Source organism: Periplaneta americana, chromosome 12, assembly GCF_040183065.1.
Source record: "Periplaneta americana isolate PAMFEO1 chromosome 12, P.americana_PAMFEO1_priV1, whole genome shotgun sequence".
Taxonomy (NCBI): Eukaryota; Metazoa; Arthropoda; class Insecta; order Blattodea; family Blattidae; genus Periplaneta; species Periplaneta americana.
The window spans coordinates 47616045-47634616 of record NC_091128.1 but is presented as its reverse complement, the minus strand read 5'-3'; the positions used below and the strand labels follow the sequence as shown (position 1 = coordinate 47634616).

The following is an 18572-nucleotide window of genomic DNA, read 5'->3' as shown; positions in this document are numbered from 1 at the left end:
TTGTACAAAAAGTACTGTACAATAGACGTTTGTGAAGTGCGCTGTCATCCTTGTAATACACTATTCTCGAATTCTATATACAAAATAATTTTGTAACTAACAACAATTAAACAGCAGTGACACAACAAATCAATTATATCTACTACGTAATTTATTTAAGTACTGTATACAAATGTATGTTACACTTAAGGATGATTAGGTAGGTTTCCTCCTTTCATAATTATTGTGATCTACACCACGCTTGGAAAAATTTACGAAAAAGAAGTCTTGTATGTAATATATACTGGGTGTTCATTGCAAAGTGTGTCATGACGTCACCGTTGATGAGTGAGCGATTTGAAGCGAGTTTTAGCTTTGGTGTCAGAGAAGTCGCCTATTAATCAAGGCGTTCAATCTGAACTTGAGAACGTGTACGGTATAACTTGAACGTCGTAGCAACAGATGGCGGTCTGTATTGTCTGTGTGCTACCATAACCTCTTTCGAACTGTGTTTTGCGCGGCCAAGTCGTACGCAGGGTATTTGTTATTATCGGTTGCGTACGGCAACATTCCACAAATCAAATGCTCCGTGCCCATGTTGACCGTCGAAATTAATGTCAACAAATACTGTACGTAAGTAATCGTCTTAACCCTCTCCCCATATCCCGATAGTAAGAAAAAACTCACTTCAGTACGTGTTTCCAAACAGTTCACATTCCTGCCACTACCGGCGTTACCGTACGTATCGGTAAGTACTCTTCTGAATGAACGCCGTACTTTTTAGGCAACTTCTCTGGCAGATAAGTAATACACCTCTGCGGAAGTGTAGGAAGATAGAATTCCCTAGGCTCATCGACTAGCCACGTGACGGCATACAGCGAGCCATGACACACTTTGAACTGAACACTCTGTATTAGAATTAAAAATACGGAAAAGCTTTATTGCAAAGATAGTTTCTGTACTGCTTGAGATGAAGTCACATTGCCTTAAAAAGAGAGACTGTTATGTCGAAAATAGTGCATGTAATCAACTGGAACTGCATTGTCTTGGATGTGGTGGTCTTAGTGGTACCAGACAATGATATTATTTAACAACAACCAGAAGTTTTATGGAATTCAGTCGTGAATTGCGTAGTAGACAATATTACTTATTCTTGTTGTGAGAAGCGGTAATACTGAAAGTGAAAGCTTCTTGTCTGAGAATTATAAAGAGCCCTTGTAACTAATTCATTCAGTCACGTTAATAAAAAAATCTAACAGACACATTTCTTGCTGGGCTTTTCATTCACATCATTCGAAAGTGGAACTTGTGCAATTCTCTGTTTATTTAAAATATCTATGCTTCTATCTGACTCCGAACTACAAACTTCAACTTATTGCTGCTTTTATTATTTTAAAATTGTAAGTCCAGTTACCTCTGGAATTAGACGGAAGCTGAAAGTATTTAATTTATCTTTCTCGCGCGGACCATCTTCAGGTATTTCTTTCCTAAAAATGATTTACTTAATATTTTGTTTCAATAAAGTTTGTTATTGTCAATATCCAGTAATGTCAAAGCGCCTTATTACGTGCTGATACCACAAGCAATATAAATCCAATAAGGTTCACTCTTTAACAAGATGAAGTACAATAATCGCGCTTAAGAAAATGTTGTGTGGGTTCTTTAGAGCACGCAGTGCAGGCGCTTTGGCATCCCTGGAATATTATGAATCAAGACTGTCTCAGAATTTGCCAGGAAATTAACTAAATTAGCTATGAACCTTTCAATTGAAGTATTAGAAAAGTGAGCTAAGGCGCGTCCAGACTTCATGAAGTGTTTACTAGAATAAATCGATGAAATATTGAATGCAATAGGAACGAGGTCAAGTTTAGGAGGGGCAAGACTTGTTATAAAAGGCCTTGTTTGGGATATCGCGTGGCGTAGGCCTGCCACCTCCCTATTTCCTCTTAAATGATCTATTTTCCAAATCGTAAATTGGGGCAGACTTCACCGCTGGAGTAAAATTGGCCATAAAACAAAAGAAATTTAAACCATCATATCAGATGCGCTGAACATATTTTAAGATTGGTTATTGTTCTTCAATTTAAGTACTTTCGTTATTTTAAGTGAAAGATTTGGTTGATATCAAGGTTTAATTTTTTCTGTTTTATGGTCATGTTTACCCCACTACACAGTATATTTGCAGTTTTCTCACATAGCCCTAGTTTTAACTTCTTATCTTACATGATAAGTAATTCACATGATCTTGCTGTAAATATGACAAAGGTGCAAACAAATGAACAAAATTTTATTGCTCAAGGATTTTAAGTTCATTTAACATAACAATGGTATTTTTATTTACATTAGTTAGTAACTACTAATGCATATTGTCCACATCTGTGGAGTAACGGTTAGCGCGTCTGGCCGCGAAACCAGGTGCCCCAGGTTCGATTTCCGGTCGGTAAGTTACCTGGTTGAGGTTTTTTCCGGGGTTTTTCCCTCAACCCAATATGAGCAAATACTGGGTAACTTTCGGTGTTGGACCCCGGACTCATTTCACCGCCATTATCACCTTCACCTCATTCAAACGCTAAATAACCTGAGATGTTGATATAGCGTCGTAAAATAACCTACTAAAATAAATAAAACTACCTAATGCATATTTGAGTGAAGTCATGAACAGGCATAAATTCTAATATTTAATAATTCAAATATATATTTTTACCAGCATTTACTCCGAGGCTACCGACGTAACGCAGACGATAGCGAGCTGAATTCGTAGTAGTTCAGAGCTACACTTAGGCGCGAGTTCGAGTCCCACTTGAGCCTATTACTTGGTTGGAATTTTTGCAAGGTTCATCCCAACTGAAAGCAAATGTCAGTAATCCCATGGAGATCCCTTGGGCTCACAGTCACACAAACCTTTCATATAGCCAATTTCATCGACGCTAATAATATCGTAGTTAATACAGCGTCGTGAAATAACCGATTAAATTTGTCTGAATGAGCTTTTGATCCAGAAAGAATGCTTGCGATGAAGAGTTCCTTTGTGGTGGTTGATCAGTTTTCACATTAGCAGACGGAATTTTTAATTGTCAATAATTATTTATGCATCAATTCATCTGGAAAATACGAATGTGAATGAAGATAAATTACATTCAGTATTGGACCTGATAGTTTGAACGATATATATAGGCCCATTTAATTTTACTATTTTTTCCAACTTTATACTTTCAATAAATTTAAGTCTTACTCACTGCACATGTATTTGGCAGGTCGAAATGTTGATGGGTTCCAACTATTAGCACAGAACATTGTAATGGAAACGGAAAAACATTCGTGACCGAGATATGATTCCATCCCCCGATCCCATTTTCCACGCAATGTCAAAACTACGACTTGACGGCTACGCATAGATCTGCAGGCATTGCAGATTCTTAAGCCTCCTGTATATTATATATGACAAGGTATGTCCTTTCTTACTCCATTTAACCTCCCCTTTTATCCTATCTACATACCACTGCTGGTAGTAGAAAGACATTCATCTGATCGTACAATAGACATCTCACAAATGCTCGCCTTCCTGATCATGGGATCGGCAGGGTCAGCTCTGAGACATCACAGGCTTGGTTTGACTTCGCTATATCGTTGGATTTAGGCCGTGTATTTACTAAGCGATGCTGCTACGCGTGACCGCCTCTCGCGGCAGCCTCGCTTGCTGTTTGCCTCGCGGTTTTTTTTTTGTAGTGAGGCAAAACGCGTGAGCCATCCGTTAGTGCGCGGCAATTGAGGCAGTAACAAAGAGTTGCGTGATGACATAGCCTATTTATCAACGGGTGAGTGAGTTAATCACTGCGAGGCACCTTTGATCGCAGCCAAAAATCGTCTGTAATTGGCTCACGAGTGAGGCAGCCTCTGACTATGGCGAGGCAAGGTATCCACTGAGCGAAGCAAGCATCAAAAGTCAGACTTGCTTCGTGGATACGCAGCTTTAAGATCGCATTGGCCCATTGTATGTTCCATATTTGCGGTTATTGCCCAATTTCGACAGGTGACCCAGGTGACATTCATGATTCCGATGGTGGCAGGACGGTCATCCTGCCTCAGCTCTGATCAAGCCAGGTCCCATCCTCAAACGAATAGTCTGATAATCCTCATGCCTTTCCTATATCACCATCCCATGCGGTAGCTGAGAGGCCAGATCTTCAGTCTGTCACGCAGGCGGTACAAGGGATTCGTCAGGCCTGGGATTCTTCATTGAAAAATCCATACTGGCACTTGTGGCGAACAAGGTCGATGTCGTCGTTTTTCTCGGGGTTCTCCCGTTTCTCCATATTAGGCATCTATATCATTCCGTCAGCATTAGAGCAAATGGACAGCTTCAAATACTTCGGGTGCAGTAACATGAGTTGCTGCCAGAAAGTCAAAAGAAGGACAGCAATGGCCAAGGAATCTTTTAATAGGAAAAGGAGCATCTTCTACGGATTTCTGGAGAAAAAAATGAGGAAAGAGTAGTGAAGTACATTGTGTGGAATGTAGTATTGTATGGGGCAAAAACATGGACATTACGACGAAGTGAAGAGAAACGAATACAAGCATTTTGAAATGTGGGTATGGAGAAGGATGGAGCGTGTGAAGTGGAGAGACAGAATAAGGAAAGAAGCTGTGTTGGAAAGAGTGGGTGAAGAAAGAATGATGCTGAAACTGATCAGAAAAAGGAAAAGGAATTGCCTGGGTCACTGGCTGAGAAGAAACTGCCTACTGAAGGATGCACTGGAAGGAATGGTGAACGGGAGAAGAGCTCGTGGTAGAAGAAGATATCAGATAATAAACTACATTAAAATATATGGATCATATGAGGAGACGAATAGGAAGGTAGAAAATAGGAAAGAATGGAGAATGCTGGGTTTGCAGTGAAAGACCTGTCCTGCAGAACATTGTAAATGAATTAATCATTCCGACAACATTTCTCCATTCCGTATCATTCATGAAACGCCGCCTGGCGACGACGACGCATTGAGGGAGCTGGCCTAGGAGCAATTGTGGTTGCCTGCTCGAAACCTGGGTACGCAGTGAATCTTAGTATAGTCAGCCAGTGTGGTCTGAAAATGCACCTAACTCGAGGGTTAGTTCAATAGATCTTGAAAGGTCGCAGTGGTGGATCGTAGTGCCCCCTCCCGAAATTCCATTCCTATATCGACATCGGAAGCTCGAACTGTCTCAAAGTTTATTCTCGTTCTATTTGAGTCGCAACATTTCAAAACGCGCTTATCCACCAAAAACCATAATTCAGGTTATGCATGATTTCTACTCCTTTTTCTAGCCGGAAACTATGTCCATATAAACACATCAAAACTTAATCCTGTACAAAAGCATGCCTCAAATACGACTAACTCTTCAGAACTTTCCTTCTCCTAGCCTACTGCCATAACTGCACTCGCCTTATCCATGTAGCCAATAGGTCCTCATATGGAACTGTACGGACGCTTGGTAAGGATTGTGAGGTTCGAGCCTGGAAAGCAGCAGTTGGATCCATCATAAAGCCAACGTTTTCTTTTCGCGCATGAAAAGATTCATTCTACATAGAAACAAACGGGAATCCGTGACTCTCGAAGGGGAATGTAATTACAATAGCGACGTTGGGATCACGAAAAGTGTTCTGAAGAAAAAAAACAACTGGGATCTATGGATCCTGGTATTGTGACAGTTAGGGGTTCCTTTGAAAACTGTCGAACTACGGAACGTGGAGAAGTTACTTCTTAAGCATTTTGGCAACGAGTGGATGATAGACTCTTCTCTGGAGTTCTACAAGAGGCTTCTTGATGGACCAGCAGTGGACACAGAAGAGGACAAGGAAGATAGTTTTTGTGAGCCGCAAGAATGTGAAATGGTTTGAAGCAAGATTGAACTTGGCGTGTTTAATGTTGTTCAGCAGTTTATAGAATAATTCTATATGTTTTCAATATTATTACTCACATATCAATACTGTATAGAGAAATAGGTACCGGTACTTAATTTTGTATCAAGATGCTGGGCATAACGTGGAATTCAAAGTGATTTATTGTGCTTTTATTTTGTTTAAACACCAGTTTTGTTAGTTATATGCAGAGACCGGAACTTTGGCAGAATGCATTTTTAAATGTGTTAAATCTATCTTAATTTTGAAAGTAAATTCGTACGAATTATATATTTGTGATTGAAACGTCACAGTTTTATGTTGCCCTTTTCTGCCTTTTTAAATAGAAATGCCTAATTTACTAAATAAATAATAAAATAAAGGCAAAAAAGCATTTATCTATTATTTATTAATTTATTCTTAAAAATTTCCTCCAGGTATATTTTAATTTATTTATATAACCGCTACAATGAAAGTGACTTCACCGAATGTATATCATTGTCTTTCATATTCTCTTTGCAACAATGAGTGCTGCCATGCAAAAATGTATAACAGTAAGCGTTTTAATTATCGCTTGCATTTATTTGACAAGGCAACAATGAGTGCGGGTCTAACGGTTATTTTCTTTCAGTTTTCATTGCAACGTTGTTGTAGCTAGCTAAATATTTCATATCGCAATATATCAGTACAACCTAACACAAAAATGCACTTTCCAAGGCTACTGGGAAGACGATTTCTTTGCTTCCAACAGTAATTGCAACATCGAGTCGAAAATCTCAATTTGCATTTGACTATGTAAAGCTTTTCTTGCTGCCCTTTGTGGAAAGTGAAAGGTTGTGAATCTAGTGTAAGGTTTTTATAATTGCCTTTTATTGTGTATTTTAACTATTTATAATGCCTTTTTGCCTGCTTATTTTAGCTATTTATAATGCCTTTGCGCCTGCCTATTTTAGCTATTTATAATGCCTTTTTGCCTGCCTATTTTAGCTATTTATAATGCCTTTTTGCCTGCCTATTTTAGCTATTTATAATGCCTTTTTGCCTGCCTATTTTAGCTATTTATAATACCTTTTTGCCTGCCTATTTTAGCTATTTATAATGCCTTTTTGCCTGCCTATTTTAGCTATTTATAATGCCTTTGTGCCTGTCTATTTTAGCTATTTATAATGCCTTTTTGCCTGCCTATTTTAGCTATTTATAATGCCTTTGTGCCTGCCTATTTTAGCTATTTATGATGCCTTTTTGCCAGCTTAGTTTAATGACTCATGATGCCTAAACTTCCGGTCTCTGATTATATGTAATCATAAATTCAGTCATATGCTTTGAGTAGGGCTTATCCAATAAACCGTTCTCAACGAGAAAAAAATACTTACATGAATGTCTAGTTCTATAATATGCATGAAAAAACTCGCCTTCTCCTGCATTTCAACTCAACATTCTTTGTCATTTATTCCATATGGTGAAGAATGGCTAGAAGGAGGAAAAATTCTCTCCGGCACCGGGAATCAAACCCGGGTTTTCAACTCTACGTCCTGACGCTTTATCCACTAAGCCACACCGGATTCGAGTTCCGATGAGGATTGAATCTCTTTAAGTTTACGTTCTAAATCTCTGTTCCTCTTTGGTGGCTTACCTCATAGACTGTGTCACAGAATATAGCGTCACGACGTAGAGGTGAAAACCTTGGTTCGAGTCCCGGTGTCTGAGAGAATTTTTCTCCGTTTTACCCATTGTTCACCAAGGTAGTGCAGAATTCCTACACTGAAATATCATATGTACTTCGGTACATCATAGTAATAAGTATAGTAAAATGTAAGAAAATAGCAAAATGTAATAATGTAATTTATTCCTTAATTATTTATTTTATGCTCGACCATGCCGAAATGTAGTAATTATACACCTGGTAGCAGACCTTTAATGTATGTCATTAAAGTACACCTACTCATTAAAGGTCAGGTCTTTCAGCCAATGACGACTCAGGTTACAACAGTTCAGCCAATGACAGGTCAGCTTTCTACAGTTATAAAACCGCAAGTATCGATTATTCTCGGATATGCAATCGAAAGAGAATTGACGAAAAGTCACGGAGGCTGGAAATCCAATACTGTCGCAGAAGGTTATGTTCTGTTACTATAATAATTAGCGTTAATTGTAAATAATATTCAAATAAATTCAATTTGTCATCTCGTTTTTCAATGTCTAATTTAATTTCAATGTTATCTCTGTAGGTTCTTATGGCCTAGCAAGGTCAATGTGGACATCTGTTCCTCGGAAAAAATCAATACTTTCGCGTCTGCGAACATCTCACAACATACGGGACATTGCTAAAAAATTAATAACATCAAGTTAGAAATATGGGCGAGCATAAAAAGTCGTATGAAACTCGCCTATAATGGTAATTAAGAAGCTCGTATGAAAATTATGAAACTCGCTTGCGCTCGTTTCATAAATATCCATACTCACTTCTTAATTACCTTCATTATAGGCTCGTTGCATAATGTACTATTATAGTTGAAGTTGATATAAAACTAACAGTTGGTGTATAAATAATAGGTGAACTTGTAGAAACGCTAAAATTACAGTCGTAATACGTTTTTTTTTTTCAGTTCTTGAAAAAATTAGAAAAATGGATATGACGAGTTTTGAAAATTTGCATCTAATTTGTAGTTACTGCAGTTGATAAATTAAACGAGACGAAGGAGGAAGGTGTTGGTGGAATGTTAGAGGGAAACGGGAGAACAAAACAAAAGTACTCTGTATCGCCCACCACAAATTCCATCACTACCTGGTCTCGGTCCGAACACGGGCAGCCTAGGATAGAACAGCAGCGCTTACACGGTGGAGGTGGGGTATTCATTAGATGGTAGGCCTACACTAGACATCCCACATCGTCATGGGATCAGCCTGACACAGGGACATCACAGGACAACGGAAAAACCATCTAGTTCAGTAGACGGAAGATAAGTTTCTTCCATTTCCCATGCCGGGAATTCGGATTTATTAGGGAGCAATAGAAGCACTTTCGCTACGAGACAGAATTACTAACGAAACACTACAAAGACTGACGAACACTACTGACGCAGCAGAACGAGCCACGGTAACGAAGTGGACCTGGGGGGACATGTGGCGAGACTACACCAGGCAAGATGGACCCATGCTGTCACGATGTGGGACCCCTTCGTCGGAAAGAGAGGACAGGGAAGATCACGGCTCAGATGGTCTGACATGTTTACCAGAGAGGCGGGGAAACAATGGTCGAGGACAGCAAAGAACAGAGTTTTGTGGAAAGAACTAGGGAAGGTCATTGTAAATAGATAACGTAACCAGTGTTAAGATATCGTAAATAGTAAAGTCAGTATTAGTGAAAGTGTAAGATAACTTTTGTAAATAGTTAAGTCAGTGTTGAGAAAGTGCCAGGTAAATAGTGTAAATAGCAAACAGTGTTTGTAAAAGTGCAGAGTGCTGAGACTGATTAAAGTCTAATAGAATTATTAACCATGTCACAAAAGTAGTGTACACGACAAGCTCGCCTGGATTAGCTCACCAAGCGAGTACACTTGAGCCATCCCTGTCGAAGGGGGTTCTAACCCCATCACAGGAGGCCGGTGCCCAACATGGGACATCATGGCTAACATTCATTCATTCATTCATTCATTCATTCATTCATTCATTCATTCATTCATTCAGAAGCACTTTCCCCGGGCTTCTGCCGAAGGAGCCCATACATAATACAAAAATATGAATTTAATGGCCTGCCATTTTTTCTGCTGTGTATTTCAGTTTATGAGTACGAAGAGCCCATTTAGCCTGGAGTGCCCAGCACTTCCCAAGGTCTAAATCCGTCATTGTCTCGGACGCTTTGTTTGGAAGAGCAGGCACCATCCTCATAGCCGCAACAGCTGTCCCGAAAGTATAATTTATGTCATAAGACAAAATAGTAGCAGTCCGTTACGTTTATTACAACATACAAACGAATATCTATCATTCTCACACACGAGCACCCGCCAAGGTCGCGTGCACTCCGTAACAGTCCACTGACACATCGAGAGAAACGGCAGCGGTAGTAAATTTTCAACTGTAGGCGTATGTGACGTAATTACAGTCCTGCATTTGCGGAAACCAGGTTGGACATGTGAACAGCGAAAGTAACGTTCCCTGACAATAGTCGTAGGTGGTAAATTACGTTCACTCTTGTAACTTAGGTAAGAAAGAACGTAGAGCGTGTCGAGTTACGTAACAAGCATAATTATTCATCGCGGGTTGTTGATCTATTTATCCAGCCTAGTTACATTTTTAGTACTTATTTATTGATGTGAAGCATATCTAGCTCAGTGAAAGAAAATTAACAATGTAAAAGGAGATGTAAATAATTTCAAATCTAGAAAGTGGACGGTATCCCAGACCACGATATAGTAATATGCGTTATAAGAGCGGTATGTTGATGTTTTCATGTTCGAGGAAAAGATTGAAAAAGCGAAACGTAGTTGAGCTTTTTTAATTTCCGAGAACATGAAAACAAACATACCGCTCGTGCATCGTACATTATTTTGTGCGAAGATCGTTTATTACATACCTGAAAGAGAAATTTCTAATTAGTTGGAATGAAATCTCCATCTTGGTTTCTGTTCAATGACGGCAATTTTGGAAAACAAAAATATCTTTCTTCAACATTGTTGCTATAAAATGTTTTCTGTGTTTACTTTATTGCAGCAGGCCGTAATATACGTCTGTCTTTTTTTTTTCTCCCAGTCTATAAATGCGAACTTAAAACAAACGGTAAGGTTATGTAATGATTTATTTTTCATTTTAATATTTTAACAATATTATTTATATAACATATTACAGTAATAACATCGGCATCTGGAATGTTGTTGATTTTTTCACGGCTTCCTTAATGTTACTTGCATCACGAATGCAATAACTTTAGTGGAGTAGTAGAGTTTACTGAATTTTTGCAAATATTTAAAAACAATAATTAACAGTGCAATTTAGGTGAAATTGCAGCGGTAAGTTTCCAATTTATAATTATTACTATGTTGAACGTCTTTAAAAATAATATGATAAAAGCCTAAAGCAGTAAAATGAATATGACGCTTAAGCGGTAAGAATAGAGAAATTGTTATGTGTGTTACGTTGGGAATACTGAATGCGGTATTTCATATTTACCGCGTATTGGTTTTGTGCGGAAAGCAAGCAAATACGCACGATCTCGCACCCTTAGAATTGACATGATTCATTGCGTTGAATATGTGGTGCGACTGAATGATTAGCGAACATTGGGGTGTTCGTTGTCAAGACTGGAGTTCAAACGAAATGTGGATGAAAGGAAGATGATATGGAGAGATCACGTGTGTGAGGATGCTGGTAAAGTTGCATAGAACAGTAGTAGTAGTCAGTGGCGTAGCATGAAATTTTGAGCACGGGAAGCTACAGTAACTGAAGTTGTCTTTCATGTTCGAGCAAACGTATTGCAAAATATAGTCTTAAAATAAATAGTAGTAGATGTCAAGTCAGCAGTCCGAAGATTGGTTGTAACCTCGTAAGTAACACCAATAAGGCATCACCTCAAATGGTACAGGTGGTAAAATACGATTTCATGGTTTACACATATCTCTAGCAAATAGATACTTATACGTCTAATTTAAAATTAGGTCACTCATTGTCATATTTAGAGAAATCGCAATATTAACGGTCAATAGATAGTCTACAGTGCGCATATTGTACCTCCAATGGACCTGGTCCACTTTGGTTGTGAGTCCCTCATATAATGGACGTTTCTATTATTTTAATCTCGCTCCCGAAATAATTCCAATTTATATTAGTGTAATTACTGATTTAGATTAGAGTGGACTAACAGTTCCCTGGACATTGGATTGTTCGGCGTGGACCAATAGAATGGCCGGCGAGGTCTCCAGATTTAACACCCCTTGATTTTTCTTTTGGGGTTACATACAGAGCTTGGTATATGGAAAGAAAATTGAGAATGTGGAGAGAACATTTTGTAATATTTCCGGGGTGACTTTACCACAGGATTCAATGATACGGTTTTTTAAATGTTCCACATTCTCAATTTTCTCTTCATATACCAAGCTCTTTATGAACCCCAAAATAAAAAATCAAGAGTTGTTGAATCTGGAGACCTGGCCGGCCATTCTACTGGTCCACGCCGACCAATTCAATGTCCAGGGAACTGTTCGTCCAGTCTGCTGCAACAATTTCTGTGGCTTAACCCTCCAGAATGAAGAATGATATCAATTCTTATCTCTTTCGATAATGCCATCACGAAAATCAAGAAATTTGTTGTAGGAAAGCTTCAAATATTCACAACTATGCATTGAAACTGTCACAGGTTAACCAAACAGTAAAGCAGGAAAAGTTAATTACCAGAATTGCATAAAAATACCTTCTCCAAAGCCTGCTGAGTACTGTACCATGTTACAAAATATCTGTAGATGCAGTAACTAATGTTTGTGTCATTATTACAGTTATCTTTAAATAACTCGAAAATAATTAGAGATATCTCAAAACGGATTGCACCATTGATTTTTTTTTTTTCAGAAAATTTCCCATGATTTTGAGTACCTACATGACCCTATTTAAAATTTCAAAGTTGCATCCAAAATGGCGGTTTTAGAGATAGCCGAGGGCTAGAATCGAATGTGTCACTGGTAGTGCATTTGTTCTTACAAATACTATAACACTAATAGTAATCGAAAATCAAGCATACGGAAGATATTTATATGGTTCCCGACTTTTGATTCACTCTGTAAAAATACTTATCAGTCAACCTCATTCCATTTCACAGGGAACTGGAATACGGAGCCTGATCATTAATATTACACATTAAAATTGGAGAGTGTGATCCCAAAACGCGTTAAGTCCATTTTTATGGAGGGACAGGGCTAGTTTTTGTACCCACCAGTCTACGGACTGAGTGAATTTTCAAGTGACATGCACAATAACACAATCGTTTAGACAAGGGTTGGCGTTGTTTTGGAAGAAAACAAACTTAAAATATAATGATATAGGGCTTAAACATAAGCATATATATCCTGTGACGTCATAGCGCAGGTACAGGTACGTTCGTATACAAAATAGTTACACATCCTCTGCCCTCTCCTTCTAGAAAGTCACAACCGGGACGCAGTCATAGTGAGTAATCTTATCGATCACTGCTCTTACTAGTCGTGTTATTTAAATAACTACATCTTTGTGGCTGATTGAAGGTTCATTGTAGAGGTAAAATGCCTTAGGTAAGACGCTCAAGCGTGTAATATTGCGGGGCATTCTTGAGGATGTTTGAATATTTTCACTGTCAATATAGACAACATTATACCTAAATGTGTAAAATAAGCCTAAAAGTGACAAAAGCAGTGGAACTGAAAGACACTGCAATACCAAAAGTTATAGAAAGTGTGTTGAACGCAATCCAAAAAAACCAGTACCACGAAAATCTGAAAATTATGAAGATATTAACTCCAGGTTTAGCATTGATTTGTGTAGGCTACCATGATGTTCAGTGCCAATATCCCAATTAATAAATTAAATAATATACATTTTAGAGGAATTTCTAGAAAAGGAAATAGAACATTAGTGGGTTTTCTTTCAGTGATGAGCGATACATGCAATATCCTAATGAAACACGAAAAATATCAGACAATAGGAATATCTTGTACTACATCTTGCGTCAATAATGCCATGTGCTACTGAAAGAATTTCTTGCAATATAAAATCATTTCAAGTGACATCCGTATATGTTCAAGTTCCATAACTTAGGAATGCACGTTATTATTCACGACGAAAATGAACTTCACGGCTCAAGCATGTGTTTACTAGTATAGCTTCAGAATGTCGGGAGTTGACTATCCTCCACGAACACGCAGCGATGACGTGTTTGTGTACGTACATCCTTATACGTTGAATTCGGTTGTGTTCGGGGTGCTATATACTCAATGTGCCTTTAACTTCAGTCTTTAGGTAGCTGGAATACGAAGCATATTGATGATTATAGTATTAGTAATGGTGGCAGTGATACAACAATTTCTAAAATTTAAACATACTTTGTGAAATAGGGAGAGGGAGGGGGGGGAGAGAGAAAGAGAAATAATTATTATAATTAGTTATTTAATAAAATACGTTGTAACTTTAACTAAATGAACTATTGTATTCAATTTCCAGAACACAATCACCATGATCTCATCAAGGCTAGCGCTCCTGGCGGTCATCGTTCTTATCGGTTCAGCGACAGGAATGCCACAACGTGACGACACGAAGGATGAGATTGACAACACGATACCACAGGTGAAAGATTACCCATTCGTAGCAAACTTCGTACTACAAATTATTAGCAGTGACTAACTAAAAAAAAAATCCAAAGCATTGATATACTGTAGTTTATATTCACACAGCAACTCTTATAACTTAAATATGGGATTACGATACACTTACCGCAACGTAACATGACTTGAAGGAAACAAATACAATAATATCAGTTATGTGTTTAGGATTAATTTAAGGCAGTATATACATATTTCGCTATACAGGGTGTTAAAAAAGTATCCAATATTTTAGGAGATGATAGTATGCATCAAAACAAGAAAAAATGTCTAATAAACATGGGTCCTACAACACATACTTTCTGAGATCTGAACACTTGTTCATAAGAGGTGCTCAATGTGACGTCCATTTATGGCAATGCATTTTTCCGCCCTACAATACAGCAGACTACCAGATAATCATACCGTAGTTGACACCCCTGGCATGGGAAATTGATACATTGCAAGGAATACTGAAAACAAAAGTCTGGTTGCGGATATGGGGTTCAGTAGAGATAGTGTTGTGGATTTTCGTAATCAGCATGTGTGGGCTGATGAAGATTTCCATTCACTTGAAGAAACAAGGATCAGCACCGATTCTCAATGAACGTATGGGCAGACGTTCTTGGTGACGGATTAAGGGCCATACGTGCTATCACAGAGATTAACTGGGGATCGTTATCAGGACTTTCTTATTAACGTATTGCCTACCTTGCTGGAGTATGTGCCATGTCAGCAAAGACTACAGATGTGGTTCATGCATGATGGCACACCAACACATTTTTTCCGCATTGAGCGTGAACACCTGACGCTGATATTTCAGGACCGCTGGATTTATTGGGGAGGCCCCACACCTTGGCCTGCTCGTTCCTCAAATCTAAAATCCCCTAGACTTTTGGTTATCAAGAACAACCAGGTCAATTTTAGAAAGAGTGCGTGATTTCTTATGCACTGCCATGAATGAACGTTACGTTGAGCACCTCCTACGAACAAGTGTTCAGATCGCAGAAAGTATGTGTTGTAGGACCCATATTTATTAGACATTTTTTCTTGTTCTGATGCGTACTACCACCTCCTAAAATATTGGACACTTTTTTCTTAACATTCTATATAATTTAGTAAAATTCTAACTTTAATTTGTACATTTTCTGAATTAATTTTACACTGGAATTTGGTATGGTGATTAGAAAATACTTCTAGATTAATAAAAAAATTTAGAAACCAAAAATAAATTATTGTTAAGGGGTCATTATATTTTTAAATTTGGAGGTACAGTATATGCAGAGAAAATTGGTTTCGCTGATATCTTATACAATTTTGAATAATGAATGTGTTAACAAATCGTACACTTTAAGTTGAATATGTAAATAGGGTTTTTTTTTTATTTTTTGTCATGGATTGCAAAATTTAATTATTTTATATGAAGAATTATTAATAAAAAAGGAACATAAAAGATGAAACATTGGTAAAGACAGAGTTTGTTTTCCAGTATGAAATATAGTTACATGCAATATTTCATGAATTTATCTAAAAAAAAAGTGAATGTTATGAGGGAAACGGATTTGGAAAACTTAAGACATGGGAAATGAGCAACAAACTTACCGAAGTAAAGAAATTCTGCCTATATTTAAATCGACAAATCAATTGACAGTCTCACATTTTAGTTCATAACTATAAATATATTAGAGATATTTAAACATTTTTAAGCCATACTGCTGAGAAAGGTCCATTAAAAAAACAATGTTTTTCGACTTCCGAAGGTGTGTACGCAACGTTATTGAACTAACTTTTATTGTGCTAGAGTCGATAAGAATAAACATGTCTGACACAAAGAGAAACACACCGTATCAACTATTCTTACTTTCTGGATATCTTTCTTTTAAAATGAAAACAAAAAGATTACCTACTTTCATTTGGAGTATGAAATGTTTGAGCGACGAATTCATAGAGATGACAATAACCTTATTCAGGAGTTGCGTCTGTGTTATGTGGATTTCTTCTCCATAGCCACGAGAATCAACGTCGAAAGCTTAGCTTGTTTAGTCATAAACTTTATTTTGTTACATCTTGATTGCACAACTTTTAACACTATATCACTTTGAAAAACGTATTATGTGTCTTTCACGTGTTAAATTTTATGTTACCTTGTTAACATGTTTCGGCCTGCTATTGGCCATCATCAGAACTGTTGTTGCTGGTCTTGGCGCCTTTTGTTTTGTTGCCTGTGGAGGTGTGTTTGTGTCATGTAATGTGGAGTCAAAGAGTGTGTGTGTTCTGAAATTGAGTTGTGTGTTGAGAATTTCATTTGGATGTGTTTTTGTGTGTCTGTATATTTCGTACTGTTCTAGTGTGTTTAGCTTCTGGCTTTTTGGTTGGATGTGTAGTATTTCCATGTCTGTGTTGATGTCTCTGTAGGTGTGGTTGGCATTTATGATGTGTTCTGCATATGTGGAGATGTTTTGTAATTTTGTTATGACTGTGATGTGTCTTTGACTCCACACACCCCCACAGGAAACGAAACAAAATGCGCCAAGACCAGCAACAACCAGTTCTGATGATAGCCAATAGCAGGCCGAAACATGTTAACAAGGTAACATAAAATTGAACACGTGAAAGACACATAACACGTTTTCCTTTATTTTGAATTATTAAATGTAGAATATAAGGTTTTGAATCAATAGTAGTGAGGTTTGCCGTTGGCTCTTTGTTATATTTTAGGTACACGAATTTTGAAATTATTTTTTGTTCATTTCTGCGAAGTATCGAGAAGAAAAAAAAAAAGAAAACTTAAAAGAGAAAAACGTATCTTCACCCATTAATCCGAACAGAGTATATTAAGTTGGTATAGACACGGAAATCTTGACTAGCTTCGCTCACGTTACATACTTTACGTTAAGTGCATCCTAATTCCGCCTGTAAGTAAGTTTTTCATTCGTAAGAAGTCTTTTATTAACTTTTTCATTTCTATAAATATTTGACGAAATGATATTTGGAAGGCAGGTTCAGCTCTGTCATAATTAATTAAGAGGGTATTACTTATACAACAATTACAACAGATAATTCAAATAATTGTTTTCGACCGAACATACAGTAGCGTGCAAATTAATCCGAACACGACATATTTTTACATCTTCTGTCATTGTTGGCCTCACAGCTGCTCATACCGCTTTAATTGACATCTGTAGTACGTGTAATTCCATTGTTGAAGGTCTGTCGTTATTATTTTTTTTTTTATAACATGTTACATTTTGCCTGTCGTTTTGTACTTATAAGCATTTCAGTTGTGTTGAAGACTTAATACTGCAATCCTGTGTACATTCTGTCGTCTTCAAAAATGGATACAACTCCACGAAAACGGTCTAAAATTATAACATTAGCAGAGCATTCTTCTATGACACAGAGGCAAATTGCTGCAGAATGTCACATCGGTTTGGCTACTGTTAATTCGATCATAAAACGATACAGGGAGACTGGATCCATCACACCCCAGAAAAAAGGAAACTGTGGCCGGAAAAGGAAGACTTCACCTGCAGATGATCGTTTGTCAGGAAAAGTAAATTAAATCCTGGACTAACTGCTGTCGACTTAACCCGCGAGTTAATGGCTACCACTGGGGCGAATATTCACGTCACAACAGTGCGGCGTAGGCTTTTGGAAGCTGGACGAAGGGCTCGTAAGCCTATTAAGAAGCAACTGCTAACCCCTGTTATGTGCAAAAAACGCTTAATGTGGGCAAAATTACATCAACACTGGACAGTGAATGACTGGAAGAATGTACTTTTTTCCGATGAGTCTCATTTCGAGCTCCACGCCCACCGTGTTTCTTACGTACGGAAAGGATCCGAAAAAGTAACAGCAGCTCATCTCCAACAAGCACCCAAATACCCCCCTAAAGTAATTTTTTGGGGTTGTTTTACACATGAAGGGCCTGGAGCATTAATACCTATCAAGGGAATGATGAATTCTGACAAATATATTCACTTATTGGAAACTAGAATCGTACCCCAGCTGCAAAAATCATTTCCGGATGGCAGAGGTGTGTTCCAACAAGACCTGGCACCATGACATACGTCTCGAAAAACTACCGAATTCTTCAACAAAAAGAATATTGAGGTTCTCTCTTGGCCAGGCAACTCACCCGACATCAACCCCATTAAGAACTTGTGGTCAATTTGCAAAAGAAGAATGCAAAAAATGGATTGTTCTACAAAGGAGATGATGATTCCTGCCCTCATTGGTGTATGGTTTCGCGATGAAGAAATGAATATTTGTGGGAAATTAGTGGAATCCATGCCAAATCGTCTCAGAGCTGTTATTAGGAACAAGGGAGGCCACATAGATTACTGAGGTACCTATGTCTTAGATCCTTTTTTTTTTATCCCGTTTGAGTGTTTTTGCATTAG

General features: G+C 37.9%; 1 protein-coding gene across 2 annotated transcripts in view; it reads left to right on the top strand.

Annotated features, from left to right (window-relative positions):
• Positions 1 to 18572, top strand: part of LOC138710384 (salivary glue protein Sgs-4-like) — a 67584-nt gene that overhangs the window by 37625 nt on the left and 11387 nt on the right. For both annotated transcript variants that reach the window (XM_069841265.1, XM_069841264.1), the window contains exon 2: positions 14033 to 14155. In XM_069841265.1, the coding sequence (XP_069697366.1) occupies positions 14045 to 14155 (111 nt within the window). In that variant the 5' untranslated portion in view covers positions 14033 to 14044. The remainder of the gene's footprint in view (positions 1 to 14032; positions 14156 to 18572) is intronic.